This window comes from Mus musculus, chromosome 7 (assembly GCF_000001635.26).
Source record: "Mus musculus strain C57BL/6J chromosome 7, GRCm38.p6 C57BL/6J".
Classification (NCBI taxonomy): domain Eukaryota; kingdom Metazoa; phylum Chordata; class Mammalia; order Rodentia; family Muridae; genus Mus; species Mus musculus.
Window position 1 is genome coordinate 79908483 of NC_000073.6, and position 26837 is coordinate 79935319.

The following is a 26837-nucleotide window of genomic DNA, read 5'->3' on the forward strand; positions in this document are numbered from 1 at the left end:
CAAAGCTTCACTGTTACCAGCCTCTGTCTAGGAAATTCAATCCATCACCAACATAAAAATGTCGTCAGGTTTGGATATATAGCCACTTATTTTATGTCACAACTGCCATATACTAAGAAGTCTGCCTGTGAAAGAACCAGCGACCAGGAAGAACAGGCCCAGTGTGAATCTCTGTGTGCTAAAGCAACAAACAACAACTAAACCAAACCAGTGCTGGAAGGATGGCTCAGCAATTAAGAGCAGTGGCTACTCTTTTAAAGGATCTGGGTTCTATTTCCAGCATCCACACAGCAACTTACAATCTCTGTGCCTCCAATCCCAGAGGATTCAGTGACATTCTTGTCTCTGGGGATATCAGGTACATACTTGTTGCACAAACACACACACAGACAAAACACCCATACACAGGCGGAGAGATGGCTCAGCAGTTAAAAGCACTGGCTGCTCTTCCAGAGGTCCTGAGTTCAATTCCCAGCAACCACATGGTGGCTCACGACCATCTATAATGAGGTCTGATGCCCTCTTCTGGTGTGTTTGAAGACAGCCACAGTGTACTTATATACATAAAATAAGTAAATAAATCTTTAGAAAGAAATGTTTATTAAAAGCCAGATGTAGCTGGGCCACGGTGGTGCACGCCTTTAATTCCAGCACTTGGGAGGCAGAGGCAGACAGATTTCTGTTTTCGAGGCCAGCCTGGTTTACAAAGTGAATTCCAGGACAGCCGGGGCTACATAGAAAACCTTATCTCAGAAAAAAAAAAAAAAAAGCCAGATGTGGTGGTGCACAACTTTAATCCAAGCAGAGGCAGGTGGTTCTCTGAGTTCAAGACTAGCCAGGTTTGCAGAGTGAGTTCCAAGGCTACCAAAACAAACAACAAAAATTAACCAACAAACTAAGAGGTAGATGATAAAAACACGCTTGCTTAACCTGTCTGCTTCTTCCGGGTGAGCACACACACACATGCCATCACGGAGCACATGTGGAAATGAGAGGACAATTGCAGTGTCAATTTTCTCCTTTTACCATGTGGATTCTGCTGATCCATCTCAGGACTTCAAAGCTTGGCAAGCAACCCACTGAGCCATCTCACCGGCCTCTCAGAACTATTCAACTCACTAAATAAAACAGGCTCAGACTTGATGGATGGATCAGTAGTAGAGTAGCCAGCTAGGATGTGGGAGGCCCTGGACTCAAACCCCAGTACTGCAAAATTAATTGACTAATTAATTAAAACAGACTCTTGAACTAGGTTGGAACAAAAGAGCAAGTGAGAGAACCGGACGGTGCATGGTGACTGGAGATGTCCTAACTGGCAGTTTCCAGGAGCCCTGTTCTGGGAGAGGACCTACCTTATCCATATGGAAGATCAAGTCCAACTCACATACATTCTCAAAACACTTATCCAGTGTCTCCACAAAAACCTAAAGAATAAGGAGAAACAGATAAAAAGAACGTCAGTCACTGTTTTACAGATGTCGTGTATGAGTGCAAAGGGGCAAGCCTGGCACACACCCTAGTCCTTCTGATGCAGAGGCCAATCTGATGGGCATCCTCTCAATTGAGGTTCCCTCTTTCTGAACCATTTCTCCAACACTTTAACTTTTAAAAGTCCCACAATCTTAAAATTTTGATCAAACACTTTAAAAGTTCAGTCTCTCTGGGCGTGGTGGTGCACACCTTTAATCCCAGCACTCGGGAGGCAGAGGCAGGCGGATTTCTGAGTTCAAGGCCAGCCTGATCTACAGAGTGAGTTCCAGGACAGCCAGGGCTACACAGAGAAACCCTGTCTCGAAAAAAAAAAAAAAAAAAAAGTTCAGTCTCTTTAAAACACTCAGCTTTCTTCAAAGTTTCTCTAAAATATCCAAAGCCTCTCTAAAACGCCAGTCTCCTAACTGTGGGCACCTGCAAAATAAAAAAATAAATTACATTCTTCTTATTTCAAGAAAGAAGCGCCAGGGTAGTCACAATCAGACTAAAGCAAAACCAAAATTCAACAGTGTAAAAGTTTAGTGTCTGATGTCTGGAACTCAGCCACGATTCTCTGATCCAAAGGGCCGGAGCCACTCCTCCAGTTCTGCCCTCAGCAGCACACAAGACTTGTCTCCTAGGCTCAGGCTGGCTCCCCTCCACAGCTGTTGCTGTTCTTTGGTGGCCATCACATGGTACTGGTGTTTCACAAAGAGTCTTTGCAAGTGGGCTGTACCTTCACCAGTTACCTCTCCTGGGTTCTCTTCAGGAATTGTGACCCCACATGGTGCCAAGCCTTAGTTTCCCTCCGAGACTCCTTCAATTCTGGGACTTTCACTGCACCCTCATCAATGGTTTCCTCTCTCCTCTCTTGGCACCAAGCCTCAGATGTTCCCCATAACTCCTTCATGCCTCCGAAGCCAGCATCACCTACATGACTCTTACTCATTCCCAAGACTCCTGAGATTCAGCCTCAGCCCCACTTGGATCACAGTTTCTGTATGCTGACCCCGAAGAAACACGTCTCAAAAGATTTCACCTCAGGGACACTTGTCTCTTCTTAACTATTGCTAATTTCTTAGCTCCAGCTGGCTAACATCATTTGCTTTAGCAAGGGTTTCATTTCAGTGGTGCTAGTCTCTTGTTAATCGTGGCTGATTCTTCATCCCCAGATGACCAAAAACAGATACTTAATCCAAAATAGCATATAAACGTCCCTGACAGTCTTTCCTCCCTCTGAAATGTCACAAGCCAGGCTTCTATCATCTTCACCTCTCAACAGTCTTATCTTCCATGCTCCCACAGAACAAGCCTGAGCTCTGAGCACTTGATGGCTTTTCCAGCCCAAATCTCAGATGCCACCACAGTCTTCCCAAAAGCATGTGGCTGAATCTGCCACAGCGATACCCCACATCCCGGTACCAATTTCTGCCTTCGTTAGTTAGCAAACTGTTATTCCATCCAGAGCTCAACTACTGTTTTCCTTGATGATGTCGATATCAAGATACAATGGGCAAAAGTGTCTGACATCCTGACCTGGGACTGATAACTGGCACATGGTTTCTATTGGAAACCAAACACTGGAAAATGGCTGGCCATTAAGTATTAATAATCTAGGAATTTGCAACTGTACTACTCAGGTGTACACCTTACAGAAAGACATGCAGATGTAATACCAAAAACAGACACAGACATTCCATAGTGGCACTATTTATAACTCTTTGTATTTAAGTAATATAGCTTTTTTTTTTTTTTTTTTTTTTGAATAGCAGTTAAAGCCGGGTGGTGGTGGTGCACGCCTTTAATCCCAGCACTTGGGAGGCAGAGGCAGGTGGATTTCTGAGTTCGAGGCTAGCCTGGACTACAAAGTGAGTTCCAGGACAGCCAGGGCTACACAGAGAAACCCTGTCTCAAAAAAAACCAAACCAAAACAAGAATAGCTGTTAAAGGCGGGCAATGGTGGCACACACCTTGAATCCTAGTACTTGGGAGGCACAGTCAGGCTGATCTACAAGGCAAGTTCTAGGAAAGCCAGGGCTATACAGAAAAAAAAAACCCCGTCTTAAAGAAACAAAAACAAACAGAACAGTAGCTAAATATGAGAGAGTTTTCAATCACCACTGTACTGGCTGGTTTTGTGTCAACTTGACACAAGCTGGAGTTATCACAGAGAAAGGAGCTTCAGGTGAGGAAATGCCACCATGAGATCCAGCTGTGGGGCACTTTCTCAATTAGTGATCAAGAGGGGAGGCCCCTTGTGGGTGGTGCCATCTCTGGGCTGGTAGTCTTGATTCTATAAAAGAGCAGGCTGAGCAAGCCAGGGGAAGCAAGCCAGTAAGTAACATCCCTCCATGGCCTCTGCGTCAGCTCCTGCTTCCTGACCTGCTTGAGTTCCAGTCCTGACTTCCTTTGGTGATGGACAGCAATGTGGAAGTGTGAGCTGAATAAACTCTTTCCTGTCTAACTTGGTCATGATATTTTGTGCAAAAATAGAAACCCTGACTAAGACAACCACGATACTGCTTCATGGTGAGTCCTAATAACCTGCAATTCAAGTCCATTAGTACTAGGAAATTTTACTAAATTGGAAATTTCTTCACTTACATATGCCAAATCAATTTTTTTCTGAAAAATATTAAAGAACAATCTGAGAAAATGGAGATAACAAGGACTGACTTTTCTTACTATGTATGGGAATTTGTCATAAAACCTCAGGAATTCAAATACTGTAATAGTGCACAACAAGAGCCCAGGGCCAGCAGGGTGGCTGGGGGCAAAGCCTGACAACCTGAGTTGCATCTCCAGGACTCACACGGTAGAGGGAGAGAACTGATGCCAAGGTACGTCTGACCTTGTGCTGGCTAGTTTTATGTCAACTTGACACTAGCTAGTCACCACACTGGCCTGGGGGCAAGCCTGTTGAGCATTTTCCTGACTGATGGTTATGTGGGAAGGCCCACCTCCCTCACTGTGGGTGGTACCACTCCGGGGCTCCTGATCTTGAAGGACATAAGAAGGCAAGCCACAGAGAGCTTTAGTTTCTGTAATGACTGTGATGTGGAAGTGTAAGCTGAAATAAACCGTCCCCTCCACAAGCTACTTCTGGTCATGGTGTTTTATCACAGCCACAGAAATCCTAATCAGATAGACCTCTAAACCTACACCATAGCCCTCACGCTGTGACTAAATAGAGACCTTCATAATAAAATGATTTTAAAGTAAATGCAGGATTTTCAGTTGGTGGGATCTGAGCTGCTGTCAGCTCTCCTCACTCACCGGCCTGTACTGTGCTCTCTCTCACGCCACACTCAGTGCGTCACCTTTCCCCAGCTCCCTTCCCTGGGCTCCTGAAGGCTCTGAAGGAGCTGCACCCGCTTCCCAATCTAATCCACTGAGTCCATCTTTGAGGCTGCTGCTGTCTCTGCCTGACCCCCCCCAACAAGGCAAAGCTCTGTTTACTCCAAATATCACTTTATACCTTTCTGTTGATTTTGCAGCATCTGTTTTTCGTTGTTGTTATTTTGGTTTTAGACAGGGTTTCACTGGATGCACACTGGTCTACTGCTGGCCACAACTCGCTATGTCGCCCAGGTGGGGCCCTAAGCCTGGCACTGATCCTCCTGCCTCTGCTTCCCAGGGTGCTGGGATTACAGGCATGCGCTACCACAGCTGCTCCAATGCTGTAATTTTATCGGACTCAATATCAGGTAATCCATAATAGATGATTTTTCAAATACCATCCTTAGTCACCATTTAATACTTTATGAAATTTCTAGCTGATTTTGTAGAAACAGGAAGTTCAATGCTTTCTTGACCTCAAAAAAGCATGACCTCATGTAGAGGTCAGAGGGTAACTTCAGGTGTTGGTCCTCACTGTCTTGTTTGAGATGGGGTCTCCTCTGTTCACCCCTTCTATGCAGAAAGGCTGGTGCCTGGTTTTCTGATATCTTCTCCATTTCCCCATCTGGTAGCTCCTGAGATTAACAGCATGTCAGTCCTGTTGTTTTTTCTTTCAAACTCTAGCAAACTTGTCCCATGCAGTTCTGTTCTTAGTCTGTTTAAAACTCTTTCATCTTCAAGACCGAGTACTCACAAAAGGCACCCAAGGGCTCTCTGTAATACCCCTGCCTTGGACACCATGCTCCCACAATGCCCCTGTGCTCCCTGTATACCCCTGCCTTGGGCTCCTGAGGACCAGGATTGAGCCCCCACTGTGCTCCCCTGTCATCTTTCACTCTGTTTTTTAAGAGGCGCTTCTGTTTTCTCGTGCACCTTTAGACTCTGCAAGAGAACCCCAGCTCCTGAAACTGGTTATGAAAGTAAAATAGGGAATAAGGCAGTATGGATGTTCCGAGCCCTGGCTTTAGGATGCATTGCAGGTAAAAATAAATGTAAGTACGTAAGCCTGGGGAGATGGTTTAGACTGGGCAGTGCTTGCTGCACAACATAAGGACATGAGCTTCATCTCCCAGAACCCAAACAAAAAGCCTGAGCAGCAAATCCTGGCACTGGGGAGGCAAGGACTGCACGATGCTGGGATCTGCTGGGCAAGTCTGTCTCAGCAGCATCAGCGGCTCCAGGTCCAGTCAAAGACTCTTAACAAAAAGGTGGAGAACAATTGAGGGAGACACCAACTGGTAAGCCGCTGGCCTGCACGGTGTCTGTACAAACACAAGTGCATGTGTCTCACACACAGGAAGTATAAATACTTAAATGTAATTTAGTTTCAGAGCTGAAAGAAAATTCAAAACATTAGTAACCAAGGGCAGTGCGAGGGCTGGGTAGAAACCACTGTTCAACAGCTAAGTCCTGGAAGGTTGCTCAGGCCCTTTACCAGAGCACCATCTGGTGGACATCTGGCAACTTTTTTTTTTTTTAAAGATTTATTTACTATGCATACAGCATTCTGCCTGCATGCATGCCTAAAGGCCAGAAAAGTGCACTAGATCTCACTATAGATGGTTGTGAGCCACCATGTGGTTGCTGAGATTTGAACTCAGGACCTCTAGAAGAGCAGTCAGTGCTCTTAACCACTGAGCCATCTCTCCAACCCCTGGTAACTCATGGATGTCAATGAGACTGAAAAAAGGACCAACAGGATGATTACTGAATGCCCCCCCACGGCCCCATGCAAACTCCCACGGCCCCATGCAAACTCAGAAAGTTGTTGCCATTAGTCTATGACTACACATACCTGGATGAGGTCCAAGATCCCAAGTTCACTCTCTGATGAATCCACACAAAACACAAAGTAGAGGGTGGCATAGTGCCGGTAAATCAGTTTGTAGTCAGAGCCACCAATCAAACTGGAAGACAGTAGTAGCAGTTGAGAACCCAAATCTAAGGTAAACTTATCAAAGAAATCCTGCACCAAAGGATGGGGATGGGTCTAACGAAGAAGAACAGGCATTTCCACGTGGATGGCAACTGAGTGTGGAAAGGGAACTTGAGGCCCCCTGACTCCTTCTTTGCCTTTCTCTTGCAAATGACCATACATCAGAGTGATGACCAGGGGCTGCAGCCATAGCTCAGTGGTTAAGAGCACTGTCTGCTCTTCTAGAGGATTCAAGTTCAACTCACAGCACCCACATGGCAGCTCACAACTGTCTGTAACTCCAATTCCAGGGGGTCTGACACCCTCACATAGACACAGGCAGGCAAAACACAAATGCACATAAAATAGAAATAAAGAAATTATATAAAAAGAGAAAGTAAAAAAAAAATTCCGTGATGGCTGAAGCTCAGTGCAGGTGTTTCTCAGAGAATCAGGTGTCTTCCTGAGCAACCCATGCTAAGAACAGGGTATATGGGTCTGTAGTGGTGCACACCTTTCATCCTAGCACTAGGAGGCAAGCAGACTTCTGAGTTCAGGGAGTCTGGGCTACACAGAGAAACCTAGTTGTGTCCGACCCCTAGCCCTGTAACTCCCACCAAACAAAAGAACAGGTTGTGCGGCACCAGGCAGCCAGAGACCCCTGCATGTACTAGAAAAATGAAAGTGACGAAGGCCACCCAAAGTGGAGCTGGGGAGTAGGGAGACGGCCACCTGAAGCTGATGGTTACCTTCCACCTTCTAAGAAGTTACAGATGTTGTCATCTCGCTTGAGGACCAGATGGAAAGTCTCTCGAACAATCTGCTGTTGAATTTCTTCTGGCTATGGAACAACAACAAAAAGAAGAGTCAGGGGGCACGTGAGGAAAATGTGCACCCATCAGTAAGAACAGCTACATAAAGAAGGACTTCTGGACTAGAGAGATCAGCAATGAATAGCACTGGGTACTCTTCCAGAGGACCCAGGTTCAATTCCAAGTACCCACATGTAGGCTCACAACTGCCTGTAACTCCAGTTCCAGGGGGTCTGACACTCTCACACCAATGCACAATCAATCAATCAATAAAGGAAGGAAGGGGTTCCACATGGGGCACAACTAGAAAAGCTCACGCATAAACATTCAGAAGGCAGAGGGTGACTATGGGAAGCCTTGTTTTCAAGGCTACAGTGATTAATGTGGCCTTATTGACCTAGGTATTTCAGTCACAAGCCTTCATATCTTACAGGCAAGCTCAGAATCAAACAAGGAATCAGAATCCATAATCTCACAAAAATCCTCAATCTTTGTTTTTAATCTGACCCCAACCCTCTGACATCAATACTGGGTATTTAACCACTCTCAAAGTTCCAGAACTGGAAGGTCAAGATGTAATCATGCACAGTCTCAAAGATAACTTTGTCATTTTTACTTTAATACCAGTACTGCATATAAGATGCTGTTTTACTCACAGACAAAGGGTTACTGGGAAAAGAGAAAATGTATTTACAGATCTGAATTTGGGACATCTGAACAAAACTACAAAAAAATACCCCACTTTTCATTTAAGAGTCACTTGTAATCTTGAGAACCCTCAACGGTGAATGAAACACATGATTAATCACATTTGATTTCCACTTGTATGTAAGAGTTTAATACTAGGTATGGCACACTTTTTTTTTTTTTTTTAAGCCATGTATGGTGGCTCACTCCTGCAAGGTTAACTAAGACAGGACGGTCACTAAGTAGGAGGACAGCCTGGTTTATATGGTAAATTGCAGGCCAGCCTGAACCACAGGGTCAGTCCCCATCTCAACAAAATGAAACAAAAGGAGGTGGGGTAGAGAGGAGAGGAGAAAGGAGACTCACTGCACTAGACCATGTGTATAAGCCTAGCACTTAGCCGGAAGAAGGTGAGACCCTGGATAAGGGGGGAAGTCAGGAGTGGTAGTGCTTTAATAATAATACTTGAAGAGGCAGGGGGATGGATCTCTATGAGTTCAATGCCAGCCTGGTCTACACAGTAAGTTCCAGTTCAGCCAGGGATATGGAGTAAGAACCTGTCTCAAAACAAACAGACAGACAGGATAAGGAAGAAACCTAGCAGAAACGAAGTAGTTAAAAATTCTAGATCAGAACCTGGTAATGGTGGTGCATGCCTTTAATCCCAGTGCTTGGGGGACAGAGGCAGGTGGATTTCTGATATTTGGAGGCCAGCCTGGTCTACAGTGAGTTCCAAAACAGCCAGGGCCACAAAGAGAAACCCTGTCTTGGAAAACAAACAAACAACAACAACAACAAAACCTTCTAGATTAGGAACTGGAGAATTGATTCAACCATTAAGAGGATTTGTTGCTCAGGGTTCAATTTCCAGTAGCCAGGTGATGGCTGATAACCATCAATAAACATGGTTACAAGGAATCTAATGCCATCTTCTAACCTCCAAGGGCACCAGGTACACATGTAGTACACACATACATGCAGGCAAAATACTCATACACTTAAAATAAATAAATCTATGAGTAATGTAAGCCCTCTGGTCAGTCTTCTCATGGTGTGATGAGTCGGCTGGGGATGATATTTAAATGCACTTCGGCTTTCCTCTGCCTGGGCAGGGGCCCGAGACTCTTGCTCTATCAGGCTCCCACAAACAGCAGTGCTTCGGGTCTAGGAACTACACTCTGGACTGCATAACTAAGAAAAATGTTCACCTTCAATGTTCCTTAAACCAGAAAAATACATTAAAAAAATTAATCCCTTTCATACTATACCACTGATCTTAGCTTTGAAATGGCCAGTTCTTTAAAAGCTATTAAGAGGGGTGGAGGGGGGCACAAAAAAAAAACAGGGAACTAATCACTGAGAGGAAATGGTTGGCTCAGTGTGCGTTCTGAAAATCTCTCAGTATCTACTGAATGTATGAATGCAAACTTGCCAATCACTGCCCCACAAACTGGAACAAATCAATCACGATCTTCCTGGTTTCCATGTGAACAGCACACCAAGCTCACGTTTGCTAGGCTGTTGTCAAAGATGAACTCTGTGTGCTCAGAAACACAACGCTCACTAAGCATCAGCACGCAAACTGACAAAACATCTTTCCAGCTAAAGCCCTTTATCTACCTACAGGTGGACCTGGCAAACAGTGGGGATGGGATGGTGGTATCAAACAAGGGGGCCAACTTACTACTGGCTCAACAAAAAGGCAAACTGCCCACTGCTTACATGCCCCGGTTACTTTAACAACCCGTCCTGTCTTTTTACTACACTGCAATTCTCAAGGCAGTCTCACTCCAGCAGTTCGTAAACAATTCTGTGATCTATATGATCTATATCAGATCATATATATGATCTATATGATCTATATCAGATGGAGATATACAAATGGCCAATAAGCGCAAGACAGGTTCAGCATCCTTAGTCACTATAGAAACTAGACATCAAAACCATTTCAAAAGGCGATCGATTTTCATCCACTAAAATGCCTTCAATAAAGACAACATGGCTAGGATTATGCAGCTCAGTGGTGGAGGACTGCCTAGAAGGAGGGGTGCTCTCAATTCCCTTCCTAGTTCAGAAGGAGACATGAAGAAATTGCAATACTGATACATTGCTGATAACAATATACAACTAGGAAAACACTTTTCCAGTTCCCCACTTAGTTATTATGTGGCCTAATGATTCTACTACATATGAAGTCAGGAGAAATAAAAAGAAATGTCCATACTAAAACTCAACACATGAATGTTCAGAGCAATTACTGGGAAACACAGATGACCAGCAGAGCACAGTGGTGCATGCCTATAACTCTAGGATGTGGAAGGCTGTGGTAGGATCTCTTTTGGTGGTTGGTTGGTTGGTTGGTTGGGTTTTGGTTTTGCTTGCTTAGGGACAGGGCAGTTGATTGTGAACAGGGTAGTTGATTATTAACAGTAAGTTTCTTTAATAGAGATAAAAATGTTCTCAAATTGTGACAGATGCCACTAAACTGCATACATTAAGTAGCTGTATAGTGATTTTTAGCTCAGTGAAAAACTTAGAAACTAGGAGAAACAAATGCACGTGCAAATTGAAGTTGTAAACCCTGTCTTGAAAAACATAAACAACAAAAAATTGAAGTTGTATTCAGTGTTCTATTTAAAAACGTAGTTGGAAAATCCTATTTTAAAAAGCAAATACTTTTCATTTATGATGAAAAAAGGAATAAAAGACCCAGAGACATTTCTGTTTGTTTGTTTGTTTTTCAAAACAAGGTTTCTCTCTAAAGCCCTGGCTGTCCTGGAACTCACTGTGTAGACCAGGCTAGCCTCGAACTCAGAAATCCACCTGCCTCTGCCTCCCAAGTGCTGGGATTAAAGGTGTGTGCCAGAACCGCCCGGCAAGACATTTCTTAACGTGTACAAAAGGTGGGGCTGAAGCCTGAAAGTCTTCTGATTTTATTCCCTCTCAGACAGAACCAGTCTCTCAGGAGGATATTTTGAAACCTAACCACGAATAAAATATTGGGGTACAGAAGGCAAAGAACGGCATCTGCGTTTCCCCAAAGGAAATGTTTCCAGAAAATTCAAATGTGCACGAACATTGCTGAGGCATTCCATGATGGCATTTGTTTATTTGTTTAATTATATGATTTCTTAAGATGCGGTCTGGTGTAGCTCAAGCTGGCTTAGAACTAGCTGTGTATCTGAGGATAACTTTGAAGTCCTGATCCTCTCGCCTCCATCTCCCGAGTTCTGAGCTTTGAGGTGTGCACCACTACAACTGGCATCTTGTAAAAATAGCTCATTTCCCCCTAATTTTAAAAGAGACTTTCTGCAACCTTACAGGATAAAAAGTATCCCAACCCTGATAAGTGCCAGCCAATGCTGAAGCAAGTGATTCCACGAAAGAACTTCTCTCCATGCCCTTGAGAAAAAATAAACGTAAAAGAACCCAACGACCAGATCATCACAAAACTACGCTCATCAATTTAAAAAACAAAACAAATACAGAAACAAAAAACTAAAGACAGAGGCTGTCACCCAATATCTCAATGCGGCACACTGTGTACTGAGTCTGTCCCTAAGACCCAAGGGAAAGTGTCACAAAACACAGAAAAGCCAAGATCCAGGAAGGATGAGGGAGGAGCAGGGGGGTGGGTCATGCACGGTGCCAGAGCAGGAGATGCTGCTGAGCGCGGCTGCGGGCCGTGGGGAAGGGATGGCTCTGGTGCTCCGCAGGGGCATGGTTGGTGGGGCTGCACTCACAAAACGCTGGTAGAAGCGGACCAGCCGCGGTTTTCCATGGTTGTTGAAAACCAGAATCGCCTGAATCATCTTTGCCGGTCCCGCTTCTCTCGGTACCACCTGCTCCAAGAACGCACCTTCTTCCGGCACAACACGAACACTTCCTGTTGGTGTCCCGCTGAAAGCTGCTCCCGGAAACTTAGTCTCGGTACCCCTGGGCACCGAGCACTAAAGTGTCCTGCCGCTCTGGCACCCTGAGAGGTCGGCGCGCTTTCCTGGGGAGCACGGCTGTAGAAGCCCAGGAGCACGGTCGCCTTGGCCAGCCTGGGAACGAATCCAAGCCTGGCTGGGACTGAGCCCCTCATTCTGGTTCCATCCTGGAGCCAACCGTGTCGGCAGCAAGCATCGAGACTGGCAATTCCTGCCAGCAGCCGCGCCAGTTTGAGGGACCAGTAGGTGTTTGTGTTTCTTCTTCTAACCTTGGACTAGCAAAAGCTAGGCTTTTATGTTGCAGTGAATTAGGCAAAAGTCTGCCAGTCAAACGGTCATTCTCTCCTTTAGATGGTGAAAGTTGACATCATACGGGATCTCTCATCCAATCCCACATAAACGGAACGGTTGGTCTCAAACTGGTAACACCTTTTCTCATTTATTTATTCATTTAGTTATTCGTTTGTTTGTTTATATGTTATCTTTCTTTGAAACGGAGTCTCACTGTGTCGCCCTGCCTGGCTTTGAACTCAGAGATTCGCCTGCCTCTGTGACCCTAAATGCTGGGATTAAAAGCCTGCACCACCACATACATCCCTGGGATTTTAGTAAATAAAAATTCAAATGACTATTGCATTGAAGTGGGACAAAATGATTCAAATGTTGGACGGAAATGTCAAAGACAATTCTAAAACAGAGTAGCAAGAAGGAACCAGCTTTGCCCACCAATCAAACCAAGCAGGATAATTTGAAGTATGTTTTAAAGTTACATTTATATGGATTTTTTTGGAGAGGACCCACGCGCCTGCAACGGTGCATGTGTGGAAATCAGAGGACAATTTGGGGAGTCAGTTCTCTCTTGCTGTGTAAAAGATCTAATGTAAGCCATCAGACTTGGCAGTGCCTTTACCTCACAAGCCTCAAATCATAATTAAAAGGTGAAGTATTATTGAACTATAACACAATAGTCTGTGGTAAACAATTTTAAAGATTTAATTTTAATTATGTTGTATGTGTATATGTCCAAATGTTGCTTCAGGTGCCCTCAGAGACTAGAAGAGGCCACCTTAGAGCTGGAGTTTATAAGCAGCTGAAGTGAATGCTGGGAGCAACTCCAGTCGTTTGGAAGAGATGTAGTCTTTCCAAGCCCTTGGCATGAAATAATTTTAATATATGATGTAGGGGCTATCATAGTTTGGCTGTAGGAAGGAATTCCACAAGTGCTATTGAGATAACTGATTAACACTTTGAAGAAAAAGCAGCTTAGTTTTTTCATACTTTCATATATGTTAGGGCCACAGTGGATTAAAGAGGTAAGGAAAAAACAGAGTAAGGACCTGGGAGATGGCTCCACAGGCAAACTCACTTGCCCTTTAAGCCTGGCAAACTGAATTCAATGCCCAGAACCCAAGAGAGGAGAGAGCTGGCTTCCAAAATTTGTCTCTCATTGCTGTGGCACGTGTGCACTCATGTTCACACACAACATTAATAGCAATAAATGTGTATGATAATGATACAGCTCGAGATGTAGCACAGGTGGCAGAGCGCTTACACAAAACCCTGGATTCTGTCTCCAGCACTATAGCTGGTATGCCAGCACATACCTGCGATACTCAGGAGACAGAGGCAGGAGAAAGGCAAAAGCTAGAAGCCATCCTTCAATGGGAGTAACAAAAGAAAAAGACGCAGGGGCCAGTGAGCTGTCTCAGCAGGTGAAGATGCTTGCTGCCAATCCTGATGACCTGATCTGGATTCCCAGAACCCACATGATCAGAGGGCAAACTTATTGTCCTCTGACCTCCATACACACACACTAATAAATCTAAACAAAAAAAAAAACAAAAAAAAAAACAAAAACCAAACCTTTTTTGTTTAAAGAAGTAGATACAGGAAATGAAAAACATTTAATTTCACTATAAATAGAAGAAAGGGCAAATAAAAGTATATTTAATAATTTTCACTTTATCAAATATTTATTCAAAATCTTCTTCCCCAATTCTGGTCAAAGTAGCATGGCATTGCTTCTCTCCTCCATTGATACTGAGACTGCAGTCTGAAACAATCCTTTTTGGTTTTGGCTTTGTTTTTTTTCTTCGAGACAGGGTTTCTCTGTGTAGCCCTGACTGTCCTGGAACTCACTCTGTAGACCAGGCTGGCCTCGAACTCAGAGATCTGCCTGCTTCTGCCTCCCGAGTGCTGGGATTAAAGGCGTGCACCACCAATAGATGCAAAACAACCCTTTTTGGAAACCATTTGGTAATCTAACAAGATTTTTACAGGTGCCAATTCCCAGTGATCTAACTCCAGAATCTTGTTTCTCAACCATCAAAAATACAGTGAGGAGTCGGCTGGTGGTAAGTGCCTTTGACCCCAGCACTGTGGAAGCCAGCACAGGCAGAGCTCCAGGAATTTGTGATCAAAAGTCCCAAAAAACATGACTATCCCCAATGGAGGAGCTAGAGAAAGTACCCAAGTTGCTGAAGGGGTCTGCATCCCTATAGGAGGAACAACAATATGAACTAACCAGTACCCCCCGGAGCTCGTGTCTCTAGCTGCATATGTATCAGAAGATGGCCTAGTCGGCCATCAGTGGAAAGAGAGGCCCATTGGTCGTGCAAATTTTATATGCCTCAGTACAGGGGAACGCCAGGGCCAAGAAGTGGGAGTGGGTGGGTGGGGGAGCGTGTGGGGGACTTTTGGGATAGCATTGGAAATGTAAATGAAATAAATACCTAATTAAAAAAAAAAAAGAAAAACATGACTATGTGTTTTGACAGTGATGACATAACAATAATGGGAAAAGTAACATCCAAACATTATGTGTTAAAGAGCCAAGATAATAACAATTATTAACAGGACAGAATGAAAATATGGGTCTTTCCCAGCTATTTACGGACCCCACACAGTTTGAGACAAGCCATCTTTCTGTCCTGCGAAGAGGGTTTTGTCTCGGTTTTTCTAACTGCTAAGCCTGAAATCTTTTACTTTTTCTTTGTTTGCATGCGTGCATGATGCCTGCCTGCGTGCGTGCGTGCGTATGTTGGGGTGCCCAGATGCTGCTGTGTGCATGAGTCAGCAAACAACTGATGGAGTTGGCTCCCTCTCCCACCAAGTGAGTTCTGAGGACTGAACTCGGCTTCAGGCTTGGTGGCAAAGCACCTTGACTCACGGAGCTATCTTACCAATGTTTGATGTTCTTTTGTTTGCGTGGTTTTTGGTATTGGGTTTGTGAAGTGGTGGTGGTGGGGTCTCAGTCTGTAGCTCAGTTAGCCTCAAACTGATGGCAACCCTGTCTATACCTCTGCCTCCCAAGCACAGGAATTCTAGGCATGAACTTCCAGCCTGTCTCTGAGATCCTGTTCTTTTCTACAGAACATATGGCTTCCCCTTCCCCCGGAGTCTGATCTCAGCCTGGCCTCAGGCTGGGCTACCGCTAAACAACCTTCTGCAGCCCAGCACTGTGCACACCAGAGTATGAGCATCTTCCTTGACTCCTTCCTCTTTCCTGGGACTTGGTTCTGTTCTCTAAATACCTCTGGGCATGAGCCCTTTTCTCGCTCTCTGTCTCTGTCTTTGCTGCAGACCAGAGCACAGTGATCTCTCACCTGCTACCCTTATGGAGAACCACATCCCCACCACCTTCAAGGGTAAGGCCCCATCAGGACTAGTCTGTAAGCCACCCCAGATACGGGGACACCAACGATGTGACTCTACATCCTCTTGCTCCTATATCCAAAAAACTTTTTTTTCCCGAGACAGGGTTTCTCTGATTAGCTCTGGCTATCCTGGAACTCACTTTGTAGACCAGGCTGGCCTCTGCCTGCCTCTGCCTCCCGAGTGCTGGGATTAAAGGCGTGTGCCACCACGCCTGCCTTCCAAGAACCTTTTGTGGCAGGGGACAAGGAAGAGGCTAAGCTCTGGACTTGAATCCTGGCTTCTCTCCTTAGGAACTGAGAGAGTTAGTTGTCTGACCTGCTTGAACCTCTCTTCCTCCCTTGAACCTCTCTTCCTTCCTTGTGCATGGTTTGCATGTGGAAGCAGAAGTCTGGTGATCAAAAATGTAGACTTTGATCCCAGCATTCAGAAAGCAGAAGTAAGCAGATTTCTGTAGTTCAAGGCCAGCCAGGACTATATACTGAAACCTTCCTTCAAAAAGAAAAAAAAAAAAAATCCCAGCACTCGGGAGGTAGAGGCAGGCAGATTTCTGAGTTCGAGGCCAGCCTGGTCTACAAAGTGAGTTCCAGGATAGCCAGAGCTATACAAAGAAACCCTGTCTCGGAAAAAAAAAAAAAAAAAAAAAAAAGTTTTTTTGGATATAGGAACAAGAGGATGTGGGAGTGGGGGTGTGGACTTTAGGACTGGGGATGTAGCTTCAGTGGCAGGGTGCCTGCCTAGTATACCCAAAGCCCTGAGTGTGAGCCCCAGCACCACATAAACCAGGCATTTGGATGCATGCTTGTAATCCCAGCCCTGGGCAGGTAAAGGCAGGAGTCTCAAAGGTCAAGGTCATCCTCAGCAACACAGCAAGCTCAAGGTCAACCTGTAATGTATGAGCTCTTCCCTCTGAAAAAGGAAATGTAGCCTTTGAAACTGACTGCCTGGATGCAAATTCCTTTCTCTGGCGATATATACAATTCATAGAGCCTCAAAGCCTCAGTCTTATGTATCAAAAATGGGGATATTTATCCTATGTACATCATAGGGTTGTTGTGACAGACTACTCCAAGTACTTAACTTAAGCACTAGCATCAGGAAGAACTCAGTATTGTCAGTACTGGTGACAGAAAGCATCTGTCATTGAGTTTGAACCATGAAGTCGGATCAGTAATCCCTGTCCTCCCTCACCCTTTTTCCCAGGATCAGGCAGGATGCGTACACCTGCCATGGTCACACTCAAGACGTGTAGACTTCCGTTCCAGATCTTGTCACAGGGCTGAGCAGGGGCACACTAAGACTGGGGTTCTCGTCTAGGATTGTGACTCAGCTAGAAGACCATAAACACGAGACAAGAACCCAGTCGTGTGGAGGAATTCTTTCCCGAAGAGTACTCACTCCTAAGAAGTTCTCCAAGTACAAAACAACAAAAAGAGTCATACCAAAAAATACGGTCTGGGACTTGTTGGTGTAGACAGTGGTGGATCACTCACCTAGCAAGCATGGAGCACTAGGTTTAAGTACCAGCACTATTTATTAAAAAGAAAATATTTTAAAAATATAAAAAGTTGGCCCAGTGGAATGAGTCAAGACTTGTGGACCGGCTAGACACAGCTGGGAAGGCTGAAGGCCTTCCCAAAAATGGCATCTTTAGGACAGCAGCCAGATAGGTGTGTGATAACTAGCTTTATGTCAACCTGACAGAAGCTAGAGTACCCCGGCCCAGCCCATTCTAGGTAATGCCATTACTGGGCTGGTGGTCCTGGGTTCTAGAAGAAAGCAAACAGAGCGAGCCAGTTTGCAGCACACCACGCTCTCTGCTCCTGCCTCCAGGTTCCTGCCCTGCTTGAGCTCCTGCTCTCACTGCTTTACTGGTGATGAACTGTTCTACGGATCTGTGAGTGAAATAAACCCTTCCCTCCCCAAGTTGCTTTGGGTCGTCGGGTTTCATTGGAGCAGTAAGAGCCCTAAGACAGAGATCTAAGGCAGGAAAGCCCACAGAGGCACAGAGCTGAATAGAAATAATGAAGTGGTATCTTGGGTGTGGGACAGGGAAGAACAGACAGAGGAAGACTGGGACAGGAGAACAGAGGCACAAAAAGAAGCTGGCACAGGGTAGAAAGCAAAAAAAGGAGAAAACTGCAGGATTGGAAAGAGCCGGCGCTCTTACCCCCTGAGTCCCTCTGGACTCAGACAAGGAGCCTTTGTCAATTGTGTACCTTGGAGGACTCATCTAGTCCATGCCTGCTACCTAGGGAAAGGAATACTGGAGATAGATCTAGGAAAGCTAGCCTTGCATCCAATGAGGGCCACAGACATACAAAAGCCATAGCCTGGAGACCCTTGGTGAGTACTGAGGTCTTGGGTTTGATTTCATCAGAGGGTGTTCAATGATATTCTGCTTGACAGCCTGATCTCTCCAAGGCAGAAGTTGGTGTGGCCACTTCTCAGCGACACCATCCCAGATGCTGGTCTAGTTGAGGAGGCACCTCAGTCATCCTGGAGACAAGACAAAGAGGCCCAGTCAAGGGCTGTGAGTAAGACCGAATTCATAACAGTCTTCTGGCAATCTTCAGGTGAGGGTCTGGGCCTGTGGTATTCAGAGAACCCTCAGCCACTGCCTTGGCCTCACCTCCTCAGAGCTGGCTCCAGAGCCCATCCAGCAACCCCACCACTTGTCAGCCGGGAGCCCAGACCCACCGCACTCACTCCTCTCACCTTTGGTCAATGTCTGAGGTAAATCCCCCATTTTTCTGCAGCTGCTTTGCTCTACCTACTCTATTTGGAGGCTTTAGGTATCAATTCAAACCTTTAGGTGACTACACTTCAGATGAACAACTAAATAAAAGCCGCAAACTAAGTAGGATGCTAACCCTCGGCACAGGAGACATTAGTGTTTCCCAGTTTAGACTAAGGAGGAAAAAAACCATGTGGTTGCTCAAGGGCCAGCCCATGATGAGTGTAGCACTACAAGAGGAATATTTCCAAACTAAAGGAGAGTCCCTGGTTCCTTCTGTAATCTTTTCTTCCCACCCTTGCTTTTATACATCTCTGGGGCTTTGTGTCCGTCCATAGGGCAGGTCAGCTCCTCCAGTAAGAAAAGCCTTAGGTTGTCACCCTCTGTTAATTCCCTGATGCTAACACCCTCTCTGGAAGCACACGGAATTTATCTTGCCTTCTATTCCTTTGCCCTCAACCCTACCCTCTATGTATAAACTCCCACCAGGAGACACAACAGTACCGGGCCAGTTCCACAGCTGCCCCCTTCACCTACCCATTCCTCGTCCTCTGCCCCGTCTCCTTGCTCTCGGATCTCTGCTGTGTTCCTCTCTGAAGACTTCTGGGCCATGATATTGTCTGTCCAGGAAGCTCCCGTCTTTCCATCACCAGCAAAATTACACTTGGTCACTGTCCCCAGCTCCAGTTTGGCTAAGGAATCTGAAAGAAGAGAAATTCAATGGCCTTTCTCCTGGTAGATTAGTCAGCGTACGGCCCTTCATTCTAAGTCCTCTAAGTCTGGGTTGTTCTCTGGTGTGACCACTAAGGTTCTTGGTGGGACTCCCACACCATTAGAGAGTAAGGGTCAGCCACAGGAAGTAAGGAGTTAGATGATACCCTGGGATATAGTGGATCTATATCCAACTGCCCCAGAGCAGTTGGCCACAGATTTGGGAGTAAATCTCAAAATCACAGGTCATGTCCCATGGGAGACCCCACCTGGCCTTCTCCCATTACTCTAAGCAAAAGAAGGGGAGCCTCTGAAAGGTGGCCAGGGGCCCCAGAGGCTATTGGAACAGGCAAAGCGAGTCATACTGCTCACCTATGAAGGGACCATCACCCCGAGTTTTTAATCGCACTCCAGTCCCCAGTTCGAGTTCCATGACCTCCATCTCTGACTCAGGCATCCAGAATGCCACCGCCTGGTCTGGGGTGAGGCTCTCTGTCAATTCCAGCAGCTGGGGCTTGTTTACCAGGCTCTTCAGCGCCTCCAGGGTGAGCCGGTCTGTGTCGCCCTTGGCCTCCACCTCTGTAGAGCATATGGTGCAGGAGGGTTAGTGTTCCCGGAGGAGAAACATTCTCTGAGGATCTTCAGGAGCTGGTGAGGACATCTGTCTTGCTAGGGCTCATCAGAGAATCCCACAGCAGAGGCGTCATTGCCTGGACTCTGGAACCAGGCTACCTGGAGTAAATCTAGATTCTGGCACAATCTAGGACAAGAGATCTTTCTCTTTGTCCTTGGAGAATGAGGATAAAAATGGTGTGCAATACAGATGAAAAAAAGAAAAAGAAAAGAAGAGAAAAAGCAAGCTGAGCATTTAGCACAGTGTCTGGCTTCCAGCCACTCTCAGCAGGGGTCTCTGCTTTCGTTATTCCCATTTCAGTGGTGAGAGAAACCAAGACTTAGCTGGGGCAGCATTCAAACACCCACTGCCTTCCCACTGAGACTCTGTTCTAGATCCAGCAGCCAGCCTGTGGTCAGCACCCTCTACTGGCCTACTCCAGGCTAGCCCTGGCAACTCCCAGGAGCTCAGGGAGGAAGTCAAGTGGTAAGCCTGCAGGTGGTGGGGCTTACCAAGACATAGCCATCCATAAGGTTGCTGAAAGCTTACATGAATACCACTGCGCCCAGCACAGTGTTCCCAGGGCTTGTCTGACTTCCTGCTGTGGAAGTCACATAAACCCTTTCTTCTTTAAAGTTGGTTTGTCAGGCATTTTGTCGTAGCAACAAGAAAAGTAACTAATATGCTTCACAGATAGACTGAGAGCCAAAAAGCAAACATCCAGTAGGAGAACCGAGAGAGACTGCTGGGACCTGGCCTGCTCCCCGCACAGTGATAGTCGGAGCCGGAAGCCAAGCCTGGGAATGATTCTGCCAGACTTCAGGAGATGGAAGCCATTAGGAATGCCAGCCTGCAGCCTGGTCTACAGAGTGAGTTCCAGGACAGCCAGGGCTATACAGAGAAACCCTGTCTCGAAAAACCAAAAAAAAAAAAAAAAAAAAAAAAGGAGGAATGCCAGCCTGGCTCCCAGGGCTAAGATGGGACACTGGGGAATTCTGAGGGCCTCGAGGGAAGAAATCCAACAAGGGATGCTCAAGCCAGAAACATCGTCAAAGCCAAGTTATGCTAAGAATCCACTGTCAAGGACCTCAGGAGACAAACAAGTCAGTCTAACAGCCTCTTGGAAGGCTGTTAGAAAAGGAAGAGCCCAGGATACCTACTGTAAGATGACATGAGGAAGCCTGTGTTCACCTTCCTGGTGGCACTGAAGTTGGGCTCAATTTCATTTCCCTTGGGGTCAAACTTACGCCTGTGGATACAGCTGGGCTGGATATACAGCACATAGTAGCGCTCCTGGATGAGGCAAAGAAAGGGTGAGGGGACTCCTTCACTCCCTACCCAAATCCCAGCATACCCAAAACACATAGCCCAGGCTCTCCCTGCAGCCTCTGCCCATCTCACCCTCGGCTCCAGAATCCCATCCCTGGCGCTACCCTGCTGCATAGGCTGGACAGATGCCTCGTTTAAATACTTGTTCATTTTACCCATCTTTATACTTACTAGAGTCACATAGAGCATGCTACAAAAGCCATAGCAGGACAACAAAAGGCCCGACTCCAAGGCTTCCACACAGCCAATGGCCTGTGACTTTAATCCAAGTACCAAGGTCCCTACAGGCCACAAGGCAGGATTGAAGTTGCCAGCAAGCCTCAGAAAGGCCATGACCTCAAGGAGGGCAGTCACCTTGCTACTCCCACAGACACAGCAGTGGGCAAATCACTCCAAGCTCTGTATGCCTCAGTTTCACCTTTCTTGGAATAGCATGACATGTCCTTTCAGGGACATTACAAGGAACCAGTGACAAAATGGAAGAGGACATGGCTTCTGCCGTATGTATCGTTGAGAGTTAAGGGCACAAGAGACACATTTGGAAAGGGTCTAGGTGAACACCTGCCTGCACCAGGCCAGCTGAGGCAGACCAGCTTGGTACAGCTCTCCTGGGCAGGCTGGGTGGAGACTCCAGATCGCTGTGTCCCCCTACAACTTGCAATCTAAAGAGCAGAGAGTTGTGGCAAGATCTCTGGGCATGAAAACGACCAGCCAGTAGCATGACTACTCTCATGGAGTATAACACAAATGCATATACTGAAGCATGATGGTGCACACCTATAATCCCAGCAGAGGGAGGAGGAGCTCTTAAGGTCAAGGCCAGCCTGCTCTAGAAGTGGTGTTCCAGGACAGCCAGGGCTACATAGAGAAACCCCTGTCTCAGATCTCAGATAGATAGATACATAGATAGATACATATATAGATACATAGATAGATAGACAGACAGATAGATGGATGGATAGATAGATAGATAGATAGATAGATAGATAGATAGATAGATACATAGATAGATAGATACATAGATACATAGATACATAGATACATAGATACATAGATACATAGATAGATAGATACATAGATAGATAGATAGATAGATAGATAGATAGATAGATACATAGATAGATAGATACATAGATAGATACATAGATACATAGATAGATAGATACATAGATAGATAGATAGATAGATAGATAGATAGATAGATAGATAGATACATACATAGATAGATAGATAGATAGATAGATAGATAGATAGATAGATAGATAGATAGATAGATAGATACATAGATAGATAGATACATAGATACATAGATACATAGATAGATAGATACATACATAGATAGATAGATAGATAGATAGATAGATAGATAGATAGATAGATAGATAGATAGATACATAGATAGATAGATAGATAGATAGATAGATAGATAGATAGATAGATACATAGATAGATACATAGATAGATACATAGATAGATACATAGATAGATACATAGATACATAGATACATAGATACATAGACAGACAGACGGACAAGGCTGAATGAAGAATCCGGCCTCAGCCCACCTTGGGAGGGCCTGATGCTAAGCTGAGATTTAGAGACCAAGGACCCAGGAGACAGTGTGGTCAGCGCTAGAAGAGGCTGTCTGAAAGGACCCAGAAGGGATGTGGGCTGGTACAGGTTGACCGCTGTGAGTGCCCATGGACACCTGGACTGTGTGGGCTAGGAACACATCCTGAAGAGGCTGTGAAGCACAGACAGAAGGTTGTACAGGAGCGGCTACCCCGGATGTCAACATGAGCTCTGTATATTCAGGCTAGACTGGGTTTGGGGGCCTGTCTGTCTTTTCAGTCGTAGCAGAGGTTCTTCTTGCAAGAACCATGTAGTCCCTCTCATCTGTCTGCTACCCACTGCAAGGCTCTGTAAGTCCCCCTTTTACCAGTCCTGCTTGGCTGTAGCAATCTGTTCTGTGACCTCAGTAACGGATCTTAACCCAGCACAAGGAGATATCATGTGGGTGAGGGAGGAGACCCTGGGAGGGCCAACCAGGATACGGCCTCACCTTCCTGCCATGGGCATCCAAGATGCTGTGCCGAGATACATCCACGAGCTCCCCCTCCAGCAAGATGCCATTTCCCCTGGGGATGAGAAAGGATGCTCATTGTGAGTCCTCAAGAAAGCCACCCTCGGATTCAACGGCCTGGGTGAGAATCTGCGCTGAGACAGAAACAAGTCTTACCCCTGTCTCCTTGTCACCTGTCTCTGAGAAGGCCTGGAAAAAGGAACCACACTCTGCTTCCACCATCATTCCTCTATTGCTTCAAAGAACCTTCCCAAGAGAAGGTTCTATGCCAAGGCCAAGAGATGCCTCCCTACCACCACAGATACCTCAGAAATCATTATGACCAACCCCTCAGGATTCTCACCCACAAAGGAGGAGCAAACAGCTGCCTCGCTGTGTTCCTCTGGTGCTGGGCTAGCCTGAGGTCATGAACGCAAAGGTAAGTGTAAACTATGAAGCACTGACTAAACGTAAAGCATTTTTTTACAGCTGGGTTTGACAACGCACATCTGTAACCCCTGCACTAGGAAAGGAGGATTGCTCTGAGCTCAAGCCTAGCCTGGGTGACACTGTGAGTTCAAGCCAAGCCTTTAATACATAGCAAAAATGCTGTAAATAAATAAATGGTCCTACACTTTTAGTTAAGCAAATTTGGGAGTGTTGAGGCCTGTTCCTTTTAACATAACTATAACCATTTTGTATTCAGTCTCCGTTTTGCTCTTAAGGTGAAATTAAGTTCAGATTCCTAGACTCTTATTTCTCAGAAGTAATTATCCATAGCTGACACTAAAGAATGTTACTAATAAGCCAAAAAGTTCAGGCTGAATCATTTGTCCTCTGTTATCTCAATGTTCTGAAATTCCCCTGTTCACCACCTGTCCACCACCCTCTCACCTCACTCAGGACCAATCAGCTTAAAGGCTGACTGATAATAGTTTGTCATGTTAGCCAAAAATGTTGTACCATGCCGGGCAGTGGTGGCGCACACCTTTAATCCCAGCACTCGGGAGACAGAGGCAGGCGAATTTCTGAGTTCGAGACCAGCCTGGTCTACAAAGTGAGTTCCAGGACAGCCAGGGCTACACAGAGAAACCCTGTCTAAAAAAAAAAAAAAAAAAATGTTGTACCACTTCACTGCTTGCCTTCAAACTTTTGTTTGTTTGTTTGTTTGTTTGTTTGTTTGTTTTTCGAGACAGGGTTTCTAGACTGTGTAGTCCTGGCTGTCCTGGAACTCACTCTGTAGACCAGGATGACCTCAAACTCAAAAATCCTCCTGCCTCTGCCTCCTGAGTGCTGGGATTAAAGGCATGCGCCACCACTGCCCGGCTTGCCTTAAAACTTTTGAACCTGTTTTTTCCTATAAAAAGCCTGCCCTGAGGACAGACTGGTAGGTTTTTCCTTCCTGTGGACCTGGACGTCCAGTATTATGATGGGTGTTCAATAAACTGTTCTTGCTTAACTAAGGTTGGTGTATGTATGGTTTGAGTGGTAATTCCCAGACCCCAACCTGAGCAAGTGTCTTTGGTACAATAAATCAGGTTTCCTTTTTCATTCCCCCCCCCCTTTTTTTAAGATTTATTTATTTATTATATATAAGTACACTGTTGCTGTCTTCAGACATTCCAGAAGAGGGCATCAGATCTCATCACAGGTGGTTGTGAGCCACCATATGGTTGCTGGGATTTGAACTCAGGACCTTCAGAAGAGCAGTCAGTGCTCTTAACTGCTGAGCCATCTCTCCAGCGCCCCTCTCCCCCTTTTTTTAAAGACAAGATTTCCCTATGTATCTCTAGCTGTCCTGGAACTCACTAAGTAAACCAAACTGCTTTGAACTCAGAGACCAACCTGCCTCTGCCTTCCAAGTACTGGGATTAAGGTTGTGAGCCACCACACCTGGGTGCTTTTATTATTTTTTATTTATGTGGAAGTATGTGTGACTGTGTGAGTATAAGCATGTATACTGGTGTGTACTGGTGCCTGTGGAGTCCAGAGAAGGAACCAAATCCCCAACAGCTGGACTTACAAGCAGTTTTGAGTCCCCTGCTGCGGGTGCCAAGAATGGAACCCAGGTCCTCTGGTGAGACGTGGCTTTGCCCACTTTAAAGAACCTCCATGCTCCTGTTCCCATTCATACCTACATGGTCATCAAGGAGATGGCTATTGTCACCAGACAGCTGGAAATTAGAGACTCTGAGATGTGGGAATTAGCCCAAAATCACGGCATCCCACACAGAGTGGAACCAGAACCAGAACTGGCTCCTTATCATTCTATAAAAGGGGAACCTGGGACCTGGGGACCTGGGGACTTTCCACTTTGAAACCATTAACCTGGGGAAAAGGGTGGGTCTAAGAAGACAGACTGTGGAAGAGGGCTGGGTCAGGATTCCTTGCCTCTAATTACTCTTAAATTATTTCCAAAAATATTTAACTGACAAAGACAGGTTATATCGAAGGCATTTATCAAGAAAACTTGATATGTACACATTGCATAATGACTCACACCACCAAATTTATGTATACATTATATCCTCAGAACTTATTCCCCCTTTGACTGAACCTGCTCCACTGGAGACCTTATGAGTTGGACTTTAGATTCCACTTCCTAGATGACGCGATATTTTGGTTTTCTGGGCCTGGCTTCTTTCATGTAGAATAATTCTTGTTGTTTCTGACTGTAAATGAAATTGTCCATCCTGCTTATTACCCTCCGGATATTCCCACCCTCCCTCTATTGTTCCTGCCACACCACAAACTGGTCACCAGTGATGCAGTGTGACAGATGGCTAGAGTTTAGAGCCCTGGTGTGGGGAAAAGACGGAGGTCAGTGGGAACCCCAGCACCGCCTCTGTAGTTCCATTTGGGAGTCTGGGCATCCCTCCAGTGGATATTCTTGCAGGCGGGAATTTCAAGTTTATCTGTCTTCCCAGCGTGTGTTGGCCAGGGACCTTGGGAAGAGCCAGCTGGATGCCTGGGGTGGTTTTGGCAACCCCAGTTTCTCTCCCCAGTGTCCCCTACACCCCCAACCCCCATCAATCTTTGAGCAGGACTCAGATCTTGAGTTCGACAGAGGCCTCAGGGATGCTCCAGGGAGCCCAGGCCCCAGGGATGCTCCCAGGCCACTACGGCTGGCCATAGTAGGGGCCAGGGCCCCGACTCAGCCAATCCTGGCAGTTCCCTTGCCCAGTCCACATCTGGCTAACAATGTGGGAAGGGGAGGGAAGCACAGCCCACCTCTGGCCAGTAGCGGAGTCCCTGGCCCGGTGGACAGAGTACAACCCACCCCTGGTCAGCCGCGGAAGAAAGTGCAACCCATCTCTGGCCAGCAACCGGATGGACAGAGCACATCCTACCCTTGGTGGGTGGCAGGGTCCCAGGTTCCCGGCAGGCGCGCGCTCTGCACGGCCTTGTTGCGGAGGGCGCTATCCTGGTAGATGCGGCTCATTTTCCCCACGCCGAGGCCCTGTGGCTCCAGGAAGCAACCGGCGCGTAGGGCGGGGCACCTCGGGGACAGGAGCTT

At 46.1% G+C, this 26837-nt stretch overlaps 2 protein-coding genes and 1 long non-coding RNA gene across 3 annotated transcripts in view; 1 reads left to right on the forward strand and 2 right to left on the reverse strand.

Annotated features, from left to right (window-relative positions):
• Ap3s2 (adaptor-related protein complex 3, sigma 2 subunit) overlaps positions 1–12158 on the reverse strand; it is a 45316-nt gene extending 33158 nt beyond the window's left edge. Inside the window, exons 1-4 of the mRNA NM_009682.3 lie at positions 12027–12158; positions 7534–7625; positions 6665–6776; positions 1353–1424 (exon numbers count right to left, since the gene is read on the reverse strand). Coding sequence (NP_033812.3) covers positions 1353–1424; positions 6665–6776; positions 7534–7625; positions 12027–12095 — 345 coding nt within the window. The 5' untranslated portion in view covers positions 12096–12158. The remainder of the gene's footprint in view (positions 1–1352; positions 1425–6664; positions 6777–7533; positions 7626–12026) is intronic.
• An 8-nt stretch (positions 12159–12166) lies between these two features.
• Positions 12167–17795, forward strand: 5430400D12Rik. The gene is made up of 2 exons (XR_003946805.1): positions 12167–12457; positions 12567–17795. It is a non-coding gene; the product is annotated as an RIKEN cDNA 5430400D12 gene (long non-coding RNA).
• On the reverse strand, positions 16877–26782 carry Arpin (actin-related protein 2/3 complex inhibitor). The gene is made up of 6 exons (NM_027420.4): positions 26671–26782; positions 23321–23396; positions 21091–21223; positions 19690–19896; positions 19144–19307; positions 16877–18368 (listed from the first exon to the last, which is right to left on the reverse strand). Exons 1-6 carry the CDS (start codon positions 26760–26762, stop codon positions 18360–18362), a joined length of 681 nt encoding a protein of 226 aa, NP_081696.1. The 5' UTR covers positions 26763–26782; the 3' UTR covers positions 16877–18359.
• Between the last annotated feature and the right edge of the window lie 55 nt (positions 26783–26837).